General features: G+C 53.5%; 1 protein-coding gene across 2 annotated transcripts in view; it reads right to left on the reverse strand.

The window, feature by feature from the left end:
• Nucleotides 1-18,738, reverse strand: part of TCERG1 (transcription elongation regulator 1) — a 1,289,229-nt gene that overhangs the window by 1,114,396 nt on the left and 156,095 nt on the right. For both annotated transcript variants that reach the window (XM_069652440.1, XM_069652439.1), the window contains exon 4: nt 14,900-17,018. In XM_069652440.1, the coding sequence (XP_069508541.1) occupies nt 14,900-17,018 (2,119 nt within the window). The remainder of the gene's footprint in view (nt 1-14,899; nt 17,019-18,738) is intronic.

Here is an 18,738-nt window from a genome sequence, read left to right on the forward strand (position 1 = left end):
GAGCAGAACCTCTCGCACTTCCGGTTGACACTGGAGGCGAAGAGATCCACTTGAGGGGTCCCCCAAAGGGCGAAGATCTCCAGGAGAATCTCCTGAGCCAACCCCCACTCGTGAGAGATCGTGCTCTACCTGGTCAGAGCGTCCGCCGTCACGTTTTCGTCTCCAGCCAGATGAACCGCCGAGATCGAAACTTCCTGCTGGATGGCCCAGAACTCGAGCTGCATCGCCTCCCTGCACAGAGGAAGTGACCCTGCCCCCCCCCCCTTTTTGTTGAGGTAGTGCATGGCCACTGTGTTGTCCGTCAGGATCAGGACACTCTTTCCTCGCACAGTCGGCAGAAAAGCCTTCAGGGCTAGCCTGACGGCCCTCAGCTCCAACAGATTGATATGGAGTCTGGACTCCGACGGAGACCAATGACTGCTGACTGTCAGCCCGTTGGCATGAGCTCCCCATCCCGTGAGGGATGCATCCGTCACTATCGTCACCTCCGGCCAGGGAAGCCAAAATGGAGCCCCCTTCATCAAGTTGCCTTCGACGGCCCACCACAGAAGGTCCCGGGCGACCGAGGGCGGCACCTGAACCGGGTCCGACCTCCTGCTGGAGGACTGCGACCATTGCATCTTGAGTGCCCACTGCAAAGGTCTCATCTGCAGGCGAGCCTCTGGCACCAGAAGAATGCAGGATGCCATGAGGCCGAGCAACCTCAAGAACTCGAACGCTGGGAGCGTCTGGGCATGCCGAAACTTGTGCAACATCTGCTGAATGTGAAGAGCCCTCACCTGGGGAGGAAAACACTGCCCCAGGGAAGTGTCGAGCACTGCTCCGATGTACTGGAGCCGCTGTGTTGGCGTCAAATGGGACTTCTTTAAATTGAGGGAGAAGCCCAGCCTGTGAAGGCAGTGGCAGGTGACGGACAGATGATCCAGGACTTGCTCGGGAGAGCTCCCCCTGATCAACCAATCGTCCAGGTAGGGGTAGACGTGAATCCCCCCTTGCCTGAGATGCGCTGCCACCACCACCATGAGCTTGGTGAAAACCCTCGGGGCGGAGGTCAATCCGAACGGCAGGACCCGAAACTGAAAGTGCGAGTCGCCAAACCGCGAACCTCAGGTACTTCTTGTGCTTGGGATGGATCGGCACATGGAAGTAAGCATCCTTGAGGTCGAGAGACACCAACCAGTCCTGAAGCTGAAGGGCCTAGAGGACTTAAGAGAGAGTAACCATCTTGAACTTGTCCTTCCTGAGGCGTTTGTTCAAACCGCGCAAGTCCATGATGGGTCTCAATCCCCAGTCTTTCTTCGAAATCAAAAAATAAGGGGAATACCATCCCTTGTTCCTCTCCGCTACAGGCACCAGTTTTATGGCGCCTTTCTCCAGCAGGGCTTGAATTTCCTGCGCAAGGAACGGATCTGGACTCTGTAAAGAGAGGTTCCCCGGTGGATTGTCGCGAGGCCTGTGCCGAAAGGGAAGACAGTAGCCGTGGGTTATGATCTCCAGAACCCACACATCTGAAGTAATGGCACGCCACTCTACAAGATGCTGCGCCAGCCTTCCCCCAACCGGCGAACCATGGGACATGGCCTCATGACTGAGTGGTAGCGGCGTTACCCGAGGGCAAAGAGGCAACTGCCCGAGCGGCCTTGGCACCACGGGCACCCTGTCGTCCACCTCTGGTACCCCTGCATTGGCCTCTTTGACTGCCAGCTCCTCTCGCTTTACTGAAGGACGAGTAATAGCGAAAGGAACCACCCCTCCATTGCTGTCCCCTAGAACGAAAAGGCGGAGGTTGGCGAACTGCAGCGCCCAACGAGTTCGCTGCAGCTTTTGAGGTCTGCAACCTCTCAAGGCTCTCGTCAGCCTTGCTGCCAAAAAGGTGTTCACCGTCAAAGGGCATGTTGAGGAGCCGGGACTGCACATCAGGAGCAAACCCCGACTTCCGCAACCACGCAAACCTGCGTACCACGGTGCTCGCCGCCATGGACCTGCTGACGCATTCAGCCATGTCCAAATCCGACTGAACGGACTCACACATGGCATCCTTACCATCCTGGACCATAGCAAGGAAACCGTCCCCTTCGGGAATATGTTCAGCCACTAACGCAACACAGTTCCACAGAGTGTGTGTGAAACGAGACAAGGCACAAATGGAGATGGCCGCCTGAAGCGCCATACCACCAGAAGAAAACACTTTCTTTGCCCAGCCATCAAAACGTTTGTCGTCCCTATCAGGAGGGATGGTAGGGTACGACGCCTGCTTTGCCGGGGCCGTGACCGCCTGCACCACCAAACTCTCCGGAGTGGGGTGCCTGGTCAAGTAGCAAAGCTCGCTACTGGCTGGACGGTATTTTCGCGACAAGGACCTGCCCACCGCCGGGAGACTCTCTGGAGCAGTCCAAGCCGCCGCCGCCCTTCTCTGTAAAGCCAAATGGAACGGCAGTACCGGGTCAGTTGGGGGACCAACATCAAGGATGTCCGTGAGATCATCCTGCACAAACTCCCCTGGGGGAGCAGACCATCCCAAGTACTCGGAAACCCTAGCCATAAGGCGTCGGTACGAGGAATCGGCATGAGAGCCAGGCTCAGACCTACAAAACTAAAACTCCACCTCCGGAGAGGTGTCCAGTCCACTGGCATCATGCAGTGACTGCCTCAAATCGTCAAACAGACTATGGCCCGAGACAATTTAATCTGGAACCTGACTAGGAACCAGGCCATCAGAATCCTCATCCGCCTCCAAAATATATTACAGGTGGCAAAAAGAAGGCACCCGAGAGTGCTTGCTCTTAACCAGAGCCTTCCTAGGGGGTTTCCCCGTGCCACGGGGTACCTCCGACACCCCGGCCTCGAAAGGCGTCGAGTGAATCGGCGCCGAGAGAAACAGCGCCGCCAGCATCGACGGCGTCGACACAGTCCTCGAAGCCAGAGCTCCGAGCGTGTCCTTCGACGACCTGAGCCTCAGACGTCGATGTCTTCCTCAAAGACATCACAGGTGCACACGGTCTCGAACGCATAGAGGACCGAGACCTGGAACGGGTACGTCGAGAACAAGTCCCCTTGTCTGAACGGGACCTCTCCCGTGACTCGTGCCGACCACTCTTGCGAGCAGTGTCTCTCGACCTCTCACGACCGACCCCACTCGGGAGCGCGGACGGCTTAGTACCCTGCGACTCGAGAATCACCAGCATTTTCTTCCCGAAGTAAGCCCATTCCTCCGGCGTCGCACGGCTGGTGGGGTAAGCGACGTGCTGGGCAGAGTCCTCTGAAGAGGACCTGGAAGACGACCGGTGTCGGCGCTTCCGAGAATGCCTCGAAGAGGCCGAGGAGTGGCGAGACCGACTCCTAGAAGGAGACCCACGAGACTTCCGACGATGACGCAGAGTCTCTCCTCTCGAATCATCCGTCGAAAGCCCCGCAGACTTCGACTTCCGGGGCGTGGACACCCGACCTACCAACAACTGGCAGTCGATACAGTCATCCGTGTCGTGGGCCTCCCCGAGGCACCAGAGGCAGGCGTCGTGCGAGTCCGTCACCGACATCTTGGACCCACACTCCCCGCACTTCTTGAAGCCCGGACGCAGGGTCGAAGACTAAGTAGAAGACATCTTCACACGAAGGATTTTCACAAAAACGAACAGGTTCGAAGAACCGAGAAGAACAGAACTCCAAAGAGTTGAGGCGTTAACCGAGATTCACGAAGCAACACGTTCGCGGAAAAAACGGAACTGAGGCTACGGGCGTCGTGCGTCCTACTTATCACATCGGATGACGTCAGAGGAGGTCCTCGACGACGGCGCATCGACGCAGAACGCCGAAAAAAGTTTCCAAAGCAGCACAGCTGTGGTGATTACATGTCATAGATGTGGAATATGTCGGAAGGCCCAATCCCCTCGAAAAGTATATTAAAAAATGCACCCAGTCAGAGAGATAGTCTGGGAGGGCAATGAGGAATCTGTGGGAGGAACATCCAGGAAGTAAGTCATTTGTTTCTCTAATGGGCTGCCTCCATCCACAGATTCCTCATTTTCGTTAGACTGCCTTAGTAGTTTTGTAGATTGAGATGGGAGAAGTGGATTGCTTATATCATTTTTAGGATTATAGATTAATATTGTGCAGAACCGCTCTTCCAAATCAGGCATCCTGGTTCAAGAGTGTCCAAACAATAAGGGTTTGAGAAAGTGTGGAGTTAGGAAGGTTGCCACTCCTCTGCTGGCATGGGCTCTTAGGTTCTCAGGACATCTTTTCCTGCAATGGAATATCACTATGAAATGCATAGTATGATTCAACACAATAAAGTTGAGTCACGGCTTGGCCTAGCCTGTGGCCGCTATAACCAATAGTTGGTCATCTTGCCCGACATTTGCATCTTAAAAATGTAGAAACAAATCGCCCTTTTCAGTTCAAGCATGTGTACCCTCTCTTCATCCTTACAAGGGTGAGGCGGCGGATAAAAAGATGGTACCGTTATTTTCTGGGTCATTTCATGTGTCTGATGCAGTGCTCCAGATAAGGTTTCGAGGTCGGAGTATTTTACTTCCCATTTTTAAACTGAGTATATGTGATTCTAAGCAAGTAAAACTGATACTTCTCCTTTGCAAGAGAGTAAAATGTATGTGACATCCAGCCAACGTGTGCAAAAACTGTATGGAAGTCACTACTATGCAGCAGCTTTCTGCATTAAAACCGAATACACCTTTCATTATTTCTCTAAGGTCTGGCCATTTGGTCTCTCCTGTATATAATTAAAAGTCGAAAAAACAAAAACCTAGCCAATTACATAGTAAAGCAAACATGAATTGTATTCTGTGTTTTGAGGTTCAATAGCAGAATTGTCTTTTGGTGTTTTATGACAGTGCTAATTTCCTGGAGCTATTACTACCTAATGGTATGCCATTGTTATAATAAAACAGTGCAGAAAACACATTTATCACCAAACCGAAGTCTATGCTGCTTTATCGACATTGAAAGGCTGAGTTGGCCATGCCAGGATTCTAACCTGCAACCTACAGATCACGCACAGATCGCAACGAGTGCTCAACCGGCTGAGCTATCTTATTGGCTAACATCGTTCATCGGTTGGTTAACTGAGGTAGTATAATCCGTGCCTAGATGTTGGACGAACAACGTATGAAGCACTACATAAAGTTAAATACCTATCTGGATTATCACAGGGACAGGTTTTGAGGAGTTCATTTCTTTGTTTTTGAACAGCGCTTGCACTTCCTGGAGAGTCAGGTTTTAGATATTTTAATGGTGGTCTTCAAGATTTGAGAGGCTAGTACACCTGTGATTGGTGTAATGACAACCACTCACACTTATATAGTCTCAGCTGCCACTGACCATTTATAGTAATGTACCCCATTGACTGCAAGTTTGAATGGATGTAAACTAGACTGTGCATACTCATCATTTTACACACTGTTTTTATAATTAGTGTACATTAAATTGTAAGTGTCAAAATGATCTGCCTCCGCATGATTATGCATAGCACAGTAACTCTGAAAAATACAATTGTGCAATACTGGCTTGCTTTCCCTGGAAAAAAACAATTTGTTAGAAAATATGATTTCTTAATTACAACTTCATTGTCCATCTTATTTATTTTACAATCCTAAAATGCTAGGAAAAATATGCACAGTGCTTCTGTTTGCTCCATGAGCAGCAACACAACCAAAGCTGAATGGAAATAAACCATTCCCTGTATCACAGGGAGCAGTTTCTTTTTTTGAAAGGCTCCAGAGAAATACATTCTGTTTTAGAGGCTTATCCATGGCTTGCAATTAAATCCATCTAGATAAAAATCAAAAGAAGCCTTCTGGTTTGTGTCAAATAACCTGACCTTTGCACTGCCCTCTGCTCTAAACCTGTGTGTAAATGTACACAGGAAAATAATAAAGCTGTCGTATTTACAAGATTTTCATGTGAAAAAAACTAGTACGCACCTTATCTGGAGGCCTGGTCAGTTGGAATTCAGACACTACCTTGGGAAAGAAGGAGAGACAAACCCTCAACACTACTGTCTCCTTGGAGAATACAGTAAATGGTAGTTTGCATGACAAAGCAAGCAGAAGTGATGGCTACCAAAAAGTTTGTTTTCTGAGTGAACAAGAACAAAGAGGTTCAAATGGAGAACAGATTAATCAAATTCCCTTCCTTTGCTTTAACAGTTTGACAGTCAAGGACTTTCAACTGTACAGGGATTTTGCTAGACCTCCTGTATGACCACTTTGACCTGTCTTGGCGGCTCTCCCACAGCCTTCTGGAATCAGTATTTTTTCCGACACGGAGCAACCAGAGTTTTTCCGAGTCAGCACCCACTTGCTGCTTGTCCCTTCTGCAGCTGGTTTTCCCTTTACTATTCACAGTTAATTGAACTCTTCTCAATCTGCCACTTTGCAGGTTTCTATCAACACAGTTCGGTTTCTTATCAGTTTCCTCTTCGACTCACTGGCTGTGATGAACCGCTTGGCTTTCCTCGACTCTGGCGTCAAGGCCGGTATCCTGGTATCAGGAGTCACCCTCGCTCCAGATCATCGGCGTAGGCACGCTCCAGGTACCGCCATCATCTGTGGCAACACACTTGTGCTATTGTTCGCGGCCTCCTGTTTCCAAGGCTTTGCGGGTCTGGGACGGAAAGGGCAATGTCGCTTCAGTCCTTGTCACCATCTCGGTTCTGGCCGCCTTTCTCTTTTTAAACTGACAGGTCTGGATAGTTGTCTCCTCGTTCTGTCTGCCTTGCTCATCGTGTGCTTTCGTGCTCCTCCTTTTATCCCTTTGGGGAAGGGAAAGGGCAGTCAGGTGTGTGTGATTATTGTCAGTTGCCTGACTTTGCCTCACCCTTGGATTGGGACACGTCAGATAAACAGTTCAGGTGTTAGTCCGCTGTCTTTCATGTTGTGCGAAAGTGTTCATGTCGGAAAAAGGGGGGAGGAGGGGTATTGTTTTTGAAGAATGTCCAACAAAAACTCTCTCCCTCGCTCCCTCCCTCCCTCCCAATCCAGGTGATCCTCCCTCACTGGTCCACCCCCAGGAACTGGATCCAATTGCAATGGCCATGTCCTGGCCACCTGGATGATAGATCCCCGGGGAACAGCTAGGAAGACACCTTCAGATTTCTCACAAGTATTCACAGGTGCCCCTAGAAGAGGTAAAACCAAAATGCACCTTCTCTACACCCAAAGGGTTATTCCAGTTTACAATCTTACCCTTCAGATTTCACGGGGCACCTGCCACATTCCAGAGGCTAATGCATCGGGTGCTTGCCTTGTCAAGCCTTCGCCGGAGCACACCGGGATGACAGCCATCTATAGTTGTATGTGGGAGGAACAGCTGCATTATCTTACAGCCATTTCTAAGAAGCTCGGGAAAGCAAATTTGACCGCCAACACTGCTTAGTGCTAACCGGCCAAAGAAATGTACCTGGGGCTTCCAAGTTGGGAATGGCCAAGTGCTGCCATAAAAAGTGAAAGTCTAAGCCATACAAAAAGTAGCCCAACCTCTTAGGAAGGATGACACTTTGGCTTTCCTGCATCTAGTTGGCTGCTACTATAGATGGATATCTATAGATAGCAATCCAAAACCAGTCCTTTCCCTGAGGACAACAGTGGAAGGTTAGAGGGTCTCAAAACCCAACAACACTTTTCCTCATTTCCCACTTATGGGGAGGGGACGGGGGGGGGGGGCAGAGCTTAAGCTAACATTTAACAGCTCTGCTGAATTCACGTCCCGGGGGAAAAGACAGACAGATGGGATAGGGGGAGTAAACCAATGACAGGACGAGGGGGAACATAAAAGGAAGGACAGGAAGCAAGAAGTAGTGGGCTGTTCAGCTGAGATCGGTGGTGGGCCCAGATATCAGCAGGTGAAGGAAGCAACTGCAGATTGTGGAGCAGATTTCTGGAGAAGGTGACAAATTGGTTAGTGAGTGCAAGTGGTACTCAGTGTGTGTGGCAAGTGTGCTTAGGTGAGTTAGTAAGGAGTGAATGTGAATTGTGTGGGACAGACATAAAAGAGGGTGTTAGGGGAGGGAGTAGTAGTGTGGAGGAGTGACATCAAAGTAGGAAGGCATAGAACATACAAGATTTATTGGAGGGGCAGAGGTTAAGAGGGGAGAGAGTAGAGGGAGGTGGAGATGGAAATGTATTGAGAGGTAGGGAGAGGAAACCCGAGCATGGCAGAAGGAAACCGACTGAAACAGGGGACCTGAAAAGGCACACATCCTTATCCATGGAGAACACTGACCACTGGCTAGAAAAGTCCCTGAGGGAGTCTAGACAGATAACTACTTGCCTTTAGGTCAACATCGCAGCTATAGTAGATTGTAGCATACGGAGTGAGGAAGAGAAACAATCTGTATCTACTAACCGGGAGTAATGATGTCTGGGTTAGGGAGGAATTCCTTTCAGGGGAGAGAGGGAGGAGATGAAGAGGGGGGAGAGGGAGCGAGAGAGCGAGAAAGAGAGGGAGAGAGAAAGAGAGGGAGAGCGAGAAAGAGAGAAAGAGAGGGAGAGCGAGGGAGAGAGGGAGCGAGGGAGAGAGAAAGAGAGAGGGAGCGAGGGAGAGAGAAAGAGAGAGGGAGCGAGGGAGAGAGAAAGAGAGGGAGAGCGAGAAAGAGAGAAAGAGAGGGAGAGCGAGAAAGAGAGAAAGAGAGAGAAAGAGAGGGAGAGAGAGAAAGAGAGGGAGAGCGAGAAAGAGAGGGAGCGAGGGAGAGAGAAAGAGAGGGCGAGCGAGAAAGAGAGAGAGCGAGAAAGAGAGAGAGAGAGAAAGAGAGGGAGAGCGAGAAAGAGAGGGAGCGAGGGAGAGAGAAAGAGAGGGCGAGCGAGAAAGAGAGAGAGCGAGAAAGAGAGAGAGCGAGAAAGAGAGAGAGGGAGCGAGAAAGAGAGAGAGGGAGCGAGAAAGAGAGAGAGGGAGCAAGAGAGAGAGGGAGCAAGAGAGGGAGAGAGGGGGCGAGAAAGAGGGGGCGAGAAAGAGAGGGAGAGCGAGAAAGAGAGAGAGAGCGAGAAAGAGAGAGAGAGCGAGAAAGAGAGAGAGCGAGAAAGAGGGGAGAGCGAGAAAAGAGAGGGGGCGAGAAAGAGAGAGAGCGAGAAAGAGGGGGAGAGCGAGAAAAAGAGGGGGCGAGAAAGAGAGAGAGCGAGAAAGAGGGGGCGAGAAAGAGGGGGCGAGAAAGAGGGGGCGAGAAAGAGGGGGCGAGAAAGAGGGGGCGAGAAAGAGGGGGCGAGAAAGAGGGGGCGAGAAAGAGGGGGCGAGAAAGAGGGGGCGAGAAAGAGGGGGCGAGAAAGAGGGGGCGAGAAAGAGGGGGCGAGAAAGAGGGGGCGAGAAAGAGGGGGCGAGAAAGAGGGGGCGAGAAAGAGGGGGCGAGAAAGAGGGGGCGAGAAAGAGGGGGCGAGAAAGAGGGGGCGAGAAAGAGGGGGCGAGAAAGAGGGGGCGAGAAAGAGGGGGCGAGAAAGAGGGGGCGAGAAAGAGGGGGCGAGAAAGAGGGGGCGAGAAAGAGGGGGCGAGAAAGAGGGGGCGAGAAAGAGGGGGCGAGAAAGAGGGGGCGAGAAAGAGGGGGCGAGAAAGAGGGGGCGAGAAAGAGGGGGCGAGAAAGAGGGGGCGAGAAAGAGGGGGCGAGAAAGAGGGGGCGAGAAAGAGGGGGCGAGAAAGAGGGGGCGAGAAAGAGGGGGCGAGAAAGAGGGGGCGAGAAAGAGGGGGCGAGAAAGAGGGGGCGAGAAAGAGGGGGCGAGAAAGAGGGGGCGAGAAAGAGGGGGCGAGAAAGAGGGGGCGAGAAAGAGGGGGCGAGAAAGAGGGGGCGAGAAAGAGGGGGCGAGAAAGAGGGGGCGAGAAAGAGGGGGCGAGAAAGAGGGGGCGAGAAAGAGGGGGCGAGAAAGAGGGGGCGAGAAAGAGGGGGCGAGAAAGAGGGGGCGAGAAAGAGGGGGCGAGAAAGAGGGGGCGAGAAAGAGGGGGCGAGAAAGAGGGGGCGAGAAAGAGGGGGCGAGAAAGAGGGGGCGAGAAAGAGGGGGCGAGAAAGAGGGGGCGAGAAAGAGGGGGCGAGAAAGAGGGGGCGAGAAAGAGGGGGCGAGAAAGAGGGGGCGAGAAAGAGGGGGCGAGAAAGAGGGGGCGAGAAAGAGGGGGCGAGAAAGAGGGGGCGAGAAAGAGGGGGCGAGAAAGAGGGGGCGAGAAAGAGGGGGCGAGAAAGAGGGGGCGAGAAAGAGGGGGCGAGAAAGAGGGGGCGAGAAAGAGGGGGCGAGAAAGAGGGGGCGAGAAAGAGGGGGCGAGAAAGAGGGGGCGAGAAAGAGGGGGCGAGAAAGAGGGGGCGAGAAAGAGGGGGCGAGAAAGAGGGGGCGAGAAAGAGGGGGCGAGAAAGAGGGGGCGAGAAAGAGGGGGCGAGAAAGAGGGGGCGAGAAAGAGGGGGCGAGAAAGAGGGGGCGAGAAAGAGGGGGCGAGAAAGAGGGGGCGAGAAAGAGGGGGCGAGAAAGAGGGGGCGAGAAAGAGGGGGCGAGAAAGAGGGGGCGAGAAAGAGGGGGCGAGAAAGAGGGGGCGAGAAAGAGGGGGCGAGAAAGAGGGGGCGAGAAAGAGGGGGCGAGAAAGAGGGGGCGAGAAAGAGGGGGCGAGAAAGAGGGGGCGAGAAAGAGGGGGCGAGAAAGAGGGGGCGAGAAAGAGGGGGCGAGAAAGAGGGGGCGAGAAAGAGGGGGCGAGAAAGAGGGGGCGAGAAAGAGGGGGCGAGAAAGAGGGGGCGAGAAAGAGGGGGCGAGAAAGAGGGGGCGAGAAAGAGGGGGCGAGAAAGAGGGGGCGAGAAAGAGGGGGCGAGAAAGAGGGGGCGAGAAAGAGGGGGCGAGAAAGAGGGGGCGAGAAAGAGGGGGCGAGAAAGAGGGGGCGAGAAAGAGGGGGCGAGAAAGAGGGGGCGAGAAAGAGGGGGCGAGAAAGAGGGGGCGAGAAAGAGGGGGCGAGAAAGAGGGGGCGAGAAAGAGGGGGCGAGAAAGAGGGGGCGAGAAAGAGGGGGCGAGAAAGAGGGGGCGAGAAAGAGGGGGCGAGAAAGAGGGGGCGAGAAAGAGGGGGCGAGAAAGAGGGGGCGAGAAAGAGGGGGCGAGAAAGAGGGGGCGAGAAAGAGGGGGCGAGAAAGAGGGGGCGAGAAAGAGGGGGCGAGAAAGAGGGGGCGAGAAAGAGGGGGCGAGAAAGAGGGGGCGAGAAAGAGGGGGCGAGAAAGAGGGGGCGAGAAAGAGGGGGCGAGAAAGAGGGGGCGAGAAAGAGGGGGCGAGAAAGAGGGGGCGAGAAAGAGGGGGCGAGAAAGAGGGGGCGAGAAAGAGGGGGCGAGAAAGAGGGGGCGAGAAAGAGGGGGCGAGAAAGAGGGGGCGAGAAAGAGGGGGCGAGAAAGAGGGGGCGAGAAAGAGGGGGCGAGAAAGAGGGGGCGAGAAAGAGGGGGCGAGAAAGAGGGGGCGAGAAAGAGGGGGCGAGAAAGAGGGGGCGAGAAAGAGGGGGCGAGAAAGAGGGGGCGAGAAAGAGGGGGCGAGAAAGAGGGGGCGAGAAAGAGGGGGCGAGAAAGAGGGGGCGAGAAAGAGGGGGCGAGAAAGAGGGGGCGAGAAAGAGGGGGCGAGAAAGAGGGGGCGAGAAAGAGGGGGCGAGAAAGAGGGGGCGAGAAAGAGGGGGCGAGAAAGAGGGGGCGAGAAAGAGGGGGCGAGAAAGAGGGGGCGAGAAAGAGGGGGCGAGAAAGAGGGGGCGAGAAAGAGGGGGCGAGAAAGAGGGGGCGAGAAAGAGGGGGCGAGAAAGAGGGGGCGAGAAAGAGGGGGCGAGAAAGAGGGGGCGAGAAAGAGGGGGCGAGAAAGAGGGGGCGAGAAAGAGGGGGCGAGAAAGAGGGGGCGAGAAAGAGGGGGCGAGAAAGAGGGGGCGAGAAAGAGGGGGCGAGAAAGAGGGGGCGAGAAAGAGGGGGCGAGAAAGAGGGGGCGAGAAAGAGGGGGCGAGAAAGAGGGGGCGAGAAAGAGGGGGCGAGAAAGAGGGGGCGAGAAAGAGGGGGCGAGAAAGAGGGGGCGAGAAAGAGGGGGCGAGAAAGAGGGGGCGAGAAAGAGGGGGCGAGAAAGAGGGGGCGAGAAAGAGGGGGCGAGAAAGAGGGGGCGAGAAAGAGGGGGCGAGAAAGAGGGGGCGAGAAAGAGGGGGCGAGAAAGAGGGGGCGAGAAAGAGGGGGCGAGAAAGAGGGGGCGAGAAAGAGGGGGCGAGAAAGAGGGGGCGAGAAAGAGGGGGCGAGAAAGAGGGGGCGAGAAAGAGGGGGCGAGAAAGAGGGGGCGAGAAAGAGGGGGCGAGAAAGAGGGGGCGAGAAAGAGGGGGCGAGAAAGAGGGGGCGAGAAAGAGGGGGCGAGAAAGAGGGGGCGAGAAAGAGGGGGCGAGAAAGAGGGGGCGAGAAAGAGGGGGCGAGAAAGAGGGGGCGAGAAAGAGGGGGCGAGAAAGAGGGGGCGAGAAAGAGGGGGCGAGAAAGAGGGGGCGAGAAAGAGGGGGCGAGAAAGAGGGGGCGAGAAAGAGGGGGCGAGAAAGAGGGGGCGAGAAAGAGGGGGCGAGAAAGAGGGGGCGAGAAAGAGGGGGCGAGAAAGAGGGGGCGAGAAAGAGGGGGCGAGAAAGAGGGGGCGAGAAAGAGGGGGCGAGAAAGAGGGGGCGAGAAAGAGGGGGCGAGAAAGAGGGGGCGAGAAAGAGGGGGCGAGAAAGAGGGGGCGAGAAAGAGGGGGCGAGAAAGAGGGGGCGAGAAAGAGGGGGCGAGAAAGAGGGGGCGAGAAAGAGGGGGCGAGAAAGAGGGGGCGAGAAAGAGGGGGCGAGAAAGAGGGGGCGAGAAAGAGGGGGCGAGAAAGAGGGGGCGAGAAAGAGGGGGCGAGAAAGAGGGGGCGAGAAAGAGGGGGCGAGAAAGAGGGGGCGAGAAAGAGGGGGCGAGAAAGAGGGGGCGAGAAAGAGGGGGCGAGAAAGAGGGGGCGAGAAAGAGGGGGCGAGAAAGAGGGGGCGAGAAAGAGGGGGCGAGAAAGAGGGGGCGAGAAAGAGGGGGCGAGAAAGAGGGGGCGAGAAAGAGGGGGCGAGAAAGAGGGGGCGAGAAAGAGGGGGCGAGAAAGAGGGGGCGAGAAAGAGGGGGCGAGAAAGAGGGGGCGAGAAAGAGGGGGCGAGAAAGAGGGGGCGAGAAAGAGGGGGCGAGAAAGAGGGGGCGAGAAAGAGGGGGCGAGAAAGAGGGGGCGAGAAAGAGGGGGCGAGAAAGAGGGGGCGAGAAAGAGGGGGCGAGAAAGAGGGGGCGAGAAAGAGGGGGCGAGAAAGAGGGGGCGAGAAAGAGGGGGCGAGAAAGAGGGGGCGAGAAAGAGGGGGCGAGAAAGAGGGGGCGAGAAAGAGGGGGCGAGAAAGAGGGGGCGAGAAAGAGGGGGCGAGAAAGAGGGGGCGAGAAAGAGGGGGCGAGAAAGAGGGGGCGAGAAAGAGGGGGCGAGAAAGAGGGGGCGAGAAAGAGGGGGCGAGAAAGAGGGGGCGAGAAAGAGGGGGCGAGAAAGAGGGGGCGAGAAAGAGGGGGCGAGAAAGAGGGGGCGAGAAAGAGGGGGCGAGAAAGAGGGGGCGAGAAAGAGGGGGCGAGAAAGAGGGGGCGAGAAAGAGGGGGCGAGAAAGAGGGGGCGAGAAAGAGGGGGCGAGAAAGAGGGGGCGAGAAAGAGGGGGCGAGAAAGAGGGGGCGAGAAAGAGGGGGCGAGAAAGAGGGGGCGAGAAAGAGGGGGCGAGAAAGAGGGGGCGAGAAAGAGGGGGCGAGAAAGAGGGGGCGAGAAAGAGGGGGCGAGAAAGAGGGGGCGAGAAAGAGGGGGCGAGAAAGAGGGGGCGAGAAAGAGGGGGCGAGAAAGAGGGGGCGAGAAAGAGGGGGCGAGAAAGAGGGGGCGAGAAAGAGGGGGCGAGAAAGAGGGGGCGAGAAAGAGGGGGCGAGAAAGAGGGGGCGAGAAAGAGGGGGCGAGAAAGAGGGGGCGAGAAAGAGGGGGAGAGAAAGAGGGGGAGAGAAAGAGGGGGAGAGAAAGAGGGGGAGAGAAAGAGGGGGAGAGAAAGAGGGGGAGAGAAAGAGGGGGAGAGAAAGAGGGGGAGAGAAAGAGGGGGAGAGAAAGAGGGGGAGAGAAAGAGGGGGAGAGAAAGAGGGGGAGAGAGAGGGTAAGAGGGAGGGAGAAAGGAAGAAAGAAAGGTGGAAGTGTGAGGAGAGAAAGAGGGAGGAGAGAATGAGATAGAGGAAAAGAGGGAGAGTGAGAGGAAAAGAGCGAGAGATAGGAAAAGAGGGAGAGAGCGAGATCGTGAGAGCGCGTGCCCCCGAGGGCCCATTGAGTGTTCAATAAAAACCCTTCAACTGTTCTTGAGCATTGGAGTGTTTGAGCAATCTGTGAGACTATTTATACGACTAGTCTAAAAATACCAGGGTACATCTGGGAAATTTCTCATTACAGCATCGGGTAGATGCATTCCAATTTATTGGGTCACTTCATGAATGCATTGGAAAAATTACATTTGACGAAACCCACAAAAAGGATTTAGACAAAAGGTAGGTAAGGCAAATAAATTCCAAGAATCACCAGAGAGAACAGATTTCTTAAATTGCTCTTCTAAATTGGAAGAGGACAAGGTGGTACAGTCAAACATATTCATGCCGATACCAAGTATATTCATCAACTTTCAATGAAAAGAGAGCAAATAAAATGGAGTGATCTTCATATTTAACACAGCTGGGATTCTCTATTTTCTAGGAAGACAAGACATTTGGGCAGATTCTCTGCATATTAACCACAGTCAAACAATGGGTCAGCAGACAAGAACAACAAAAAAAAAAAAGGTACAGCTGCTGTACAGAAGACAAAGGCACAGAAGAAGGAAAACATGATGCCCAAGATGTGGACAGCCAAGAAAGGAATGATTATGGCATTCAAATCAAACAAATAGAAAATGTGGTACTCACAGGGAACTGTTTGTGAACCTGTAGCTGGAGCGGTAGAAGTTGTAGAGGTTGCATGAGAAATGGTTGTCTGAGGTGATGTTGCAGAGGATGTAGTTGCACAACCACTAGTTGTAGATGCGGAACTGGCTGCACCTGCTTGGGAATGAGTCTGCACTGGAGTTTGTGCATGACCATGGGAGTGGGCCAGCAGCTTGGCCTGGGAATGGGCTTGAAGCTGGCTCTGAGCATGAGACAGTGCCTGCAATTTACTCTGGGCCTGGGCTTGGGCTTGCGTTTGTAATGGAATATGGGCTTGAGAGTGGGCCTGTAACTGACTATGGGCTTGAGAGATGGCCTGGAGCTTACTATGGGCCTGAGAGATGGCCTGCAGCTTACTCTGCGCTTGTGAGATGGCCTGCAGATGACTCTGGGAGGGGGTCTGCAGTGGGCCTTGAGTTTGGGGGTGGGCCGGCAATGCATTTTGGGCCTGAGAGTGGGCCTGCAATGCATTCTGGGCCTGTAAAGCACTCTGGCCCTGGGAATGGGCCTGCAATGCATGCTGGGCCTGCGAACAGGCCTGCAAAGCACTCTGGCTCTGCGAATGGGCCTGCAAAGCACCTTGGACCTGCAAAGAACTTTGGGCTTGGGTGTGGGCCTGCAAAGCGCTTTGGACCTGGGAGCGGGCCTGCAAAGCGCTTTGGGCCTGGGAGCGGGCCTGCAATTGATTCTGTGCTTGAGTATGTGTCTGAACCTGACTTGAGGCTTGAGTGTGAGACTGGGCCTGCAAATGCGTCTGCGAGTGGGCCTGCAGCTGGCTCTGCGCCTGCGAGTGGGCCTGCAACTGGCTCTGCGCCTGCGAGTGGGCCTGTGCCTGCGAGTGGGCCTGTGCCTGCGAGTGGGCCTGTAACTGGCTCTGCGCCTGCGAGTGGGCCTGCGCCTGCGAGTGGGCCTGCGCCTGCGAGTGGGCCTGCGCCTGCGAGTGGGCCTGGGCCTGCGAGTGGGCCTGCGAGTGGGCCTGCAACTGACTCTGTGCCTGCGAGTGGGCCTGCAACTGACTCTGCGCCTGCGAGTGGGCCTGCAACTGACTCTGCGCCTGCGAGTGGGCCTGCAACTGACTCTGCGCCTGCGAGTGGGCCTGCAACTGACTCTGCACCTGCGAGTGGGCCTGCAACTGACTCTGCACCTGCGAGTGGGCCTGCGCCTGCGAGTGGGCCTGCAAATGACTCTGCGCCTGCGAGTGGGCCTGCAACTGACTCTGCGCCTGCGAGTGGGCCTGCAACTGACTCTGCGCCTGCGAGTGGGCCTGCAACTGACTCTGCGCCTGCGAGTGGGCCTGCAACTGACTCTGCGCCTGCGAGTGGGCCTGCAACTGACTCTGGGATGGTGTGTGTGCTGGCAGCTGGTTTGTAGCTGGGGAATGAGTTTGTAACTGGGTTGTTGCCTGAGAGTGTGTCTGCACTTGACTGGAGGATTGAGAATGTGCTTTTAGTTGGCTTGCAGCTTGAGAATGGGTCTGCAGCTGGTTCTGGGCCTGAGAATGACCTTGTCCTGAATTCTGGGTTTGCGAGTGTTTCTGCAGCTGGTTCTGGGCTTGCGAGTGGGACTGCAGCTGGCTTTGAGCCTGAGAGTGGGCCTGCAGTGGACTCTGGGCCTGGGAGTGGGACTGCAGTGGACTCTGGGCCTGGGAGTGGGACTGCAGTGGACTCTGGGCCTGGGAGTGGGACTGCAGTGGACTCTGGGCCTGGGAGTGGGACTGCAGTGGACTCTTGGCCTGGGAGTGGGACTGCAGCGGACTCTGGGCCTGGGTATGTATCTGGTTCTGAGTCGCTGCCTGAGCTTGTACATGAGCTTGCACTTGAGCCACTGCTTGTGCCTGAGCCTGTGCTGCCTGCGCTTGTACTTGAGCCTGCACTTGTGCAACAGCTTGAGCCTGCGCTTGAGCCTGCACATGAGCCTGTACTTGAGCCACTGCTTGGGCTTGTGCCTGTGCATGAGCTGCCTGTGCTTGAGCATGAGCTGCCTGCGCTTGCACCTGTGCCTGAGCTGCCAACATTGGGGTAAGTTCAGATTGCTGAATAATTTTCACTCCTTCAGGTTTTGACCATGCAGATTCTCTTGTCCTTGCATTATAATAATAAACCTAAAACAAAAAACAAAAATAAAATTGAATATCAAGAATAGAAATAAAATGAGATGCACTTACTTGAAAAGATCTAAAAGAATAGTTGCAAATGCTTGGAACAATATTTCTATTGATGGCAATCATGAAGTATGACTTTTTTTAAACCTATTTTCTTTTTTGCATGCAAACTCGCATTTTTCAGCCCCCTTTTCATAGGATTGTGGGTGAGATGGCACCAAGAATTTGTGGTTTTCAACTGAATCTTTTTCCAACTATTACAGAACAAATTATAGAAACAAAACTATTTCCCCTTATGTTAATGAAAGAAATGTATGCATTATTTTACAAATGTAAATCAAACTTTCCATTTCTAAAATTATCTTTTTGGGCATTATTAAGGTAGTTCATGTACCACCCACTGGCGAGGGCACTACAATCTCTAACCCTAAAGCACTGGACAAGAATGTGCAGATAAACCTCTCTTAGGTAGGTAAACATGGAATGAGTGACTCTCAGGTAAGGGTAATAGGCTGGCACAAATGTACAATCAGTCCACATGCATCTCTCTAGCAAATACACCAGTGTCATACTGAAAAATGTGTACTTTAAGTGACACTATACTTGAAGTCTCCCACTTAATACTCAATCGGGTAACAATAAGAACGTGGGCAATAATACACAGTACTAAAAATAATCGCAGTATGTCATTAAAAAAAGTTAGATCTATAAAAGACACTAACACCTTAATACGATTTTCAAGCAATGAAGCAAATTCTCATAATAGGAGTATTTAGTTTGTATTCAAATCCCATGATTGAGCCCTCCTTAAGAGTGAACACACTAGGTGTACTTTGCTCGGGCTAGCAGCCACGAGATGTGGGCTTGGTTGCTCGGTACCATCAGAAGGGCATACATGTGAATTAAGTTTCTGCGTGTTAATTTCTGCATCTGGGTTGTTTCTAAGGAGTGCTTATTCCATTTGCTCTCCCTTCCCTAGAGAGTAAAAGATGGAGATAATTACTAAGGCATAAAATAAGCAGTGTCGCATAGCAATTTGCTATGCAGTTCTGTAGGTTTGCTAATTAAACTGACACTTGAGTAGCAATGCTAGCTATTTAAATTACTCTGTTTGGTGTAAGCACAGCTCAGCCTTCATTCCTCTTGCCGCTCCATCCTCTTTTCTATGTTTACTGCGGGTTCAAATGGGTTAACAGAGTGAGAGTGCAGCAGTAATCTCATTCACTGCTAAAAGTGCCAAAAACCGGTGTGACAGTGCTAGCCAAAAAAGGTGATTTCTTTTTCAAATAATTGCAAACTAGAAGTAATTGGGATGACACTTATTAAGCTAACAATATCCTCATTGTAAAGGCAGTGCTGCCATTCCATTCCTACCCAAATTAAGATACATTATGCATAATTACAGTAAAACACTGCAATGTTTCCACGGTTTCAGTAAAGTTTAGGTTAGTGTATCTAAATCTCAGTGACAACTATATTTCATATGGTTGGGAAAGGTGCATCATATTGACGAGTGAATACTTTTGAAAATGTACATGATCACATGGCCAAATACTTCTGATGGCAAACCTAGTTTTGTGACCTGCTGGTTACGTACGTCTGTGCAATGGGTGCTCAACCCATTAGCTGAACCCAAACTTGTCAGCCTATCTTTTCATCCTGTTGCTTTATTCTAGCTACTGGGAGTGAAATGGCCGCAAACTACAATATTTTACCTAGT

This window comes from Ambystoma mexicanum, chromosome 3p (assembly GCF_040938575.1).
Source record: "Ambystoma mexicanum isolate Mex_15411 chromosome 3p, UKY_AmexF1_1, whole genome shotgun sequence".
In the NCBI taxonomy this organism is placed as follows: domain Eukaryota; kingdom Metazoa; phylum Chordata; class Amphibia; order Caudata; family Ambystomatidae; genus Ambystoma; species Ambystoma mexicanum.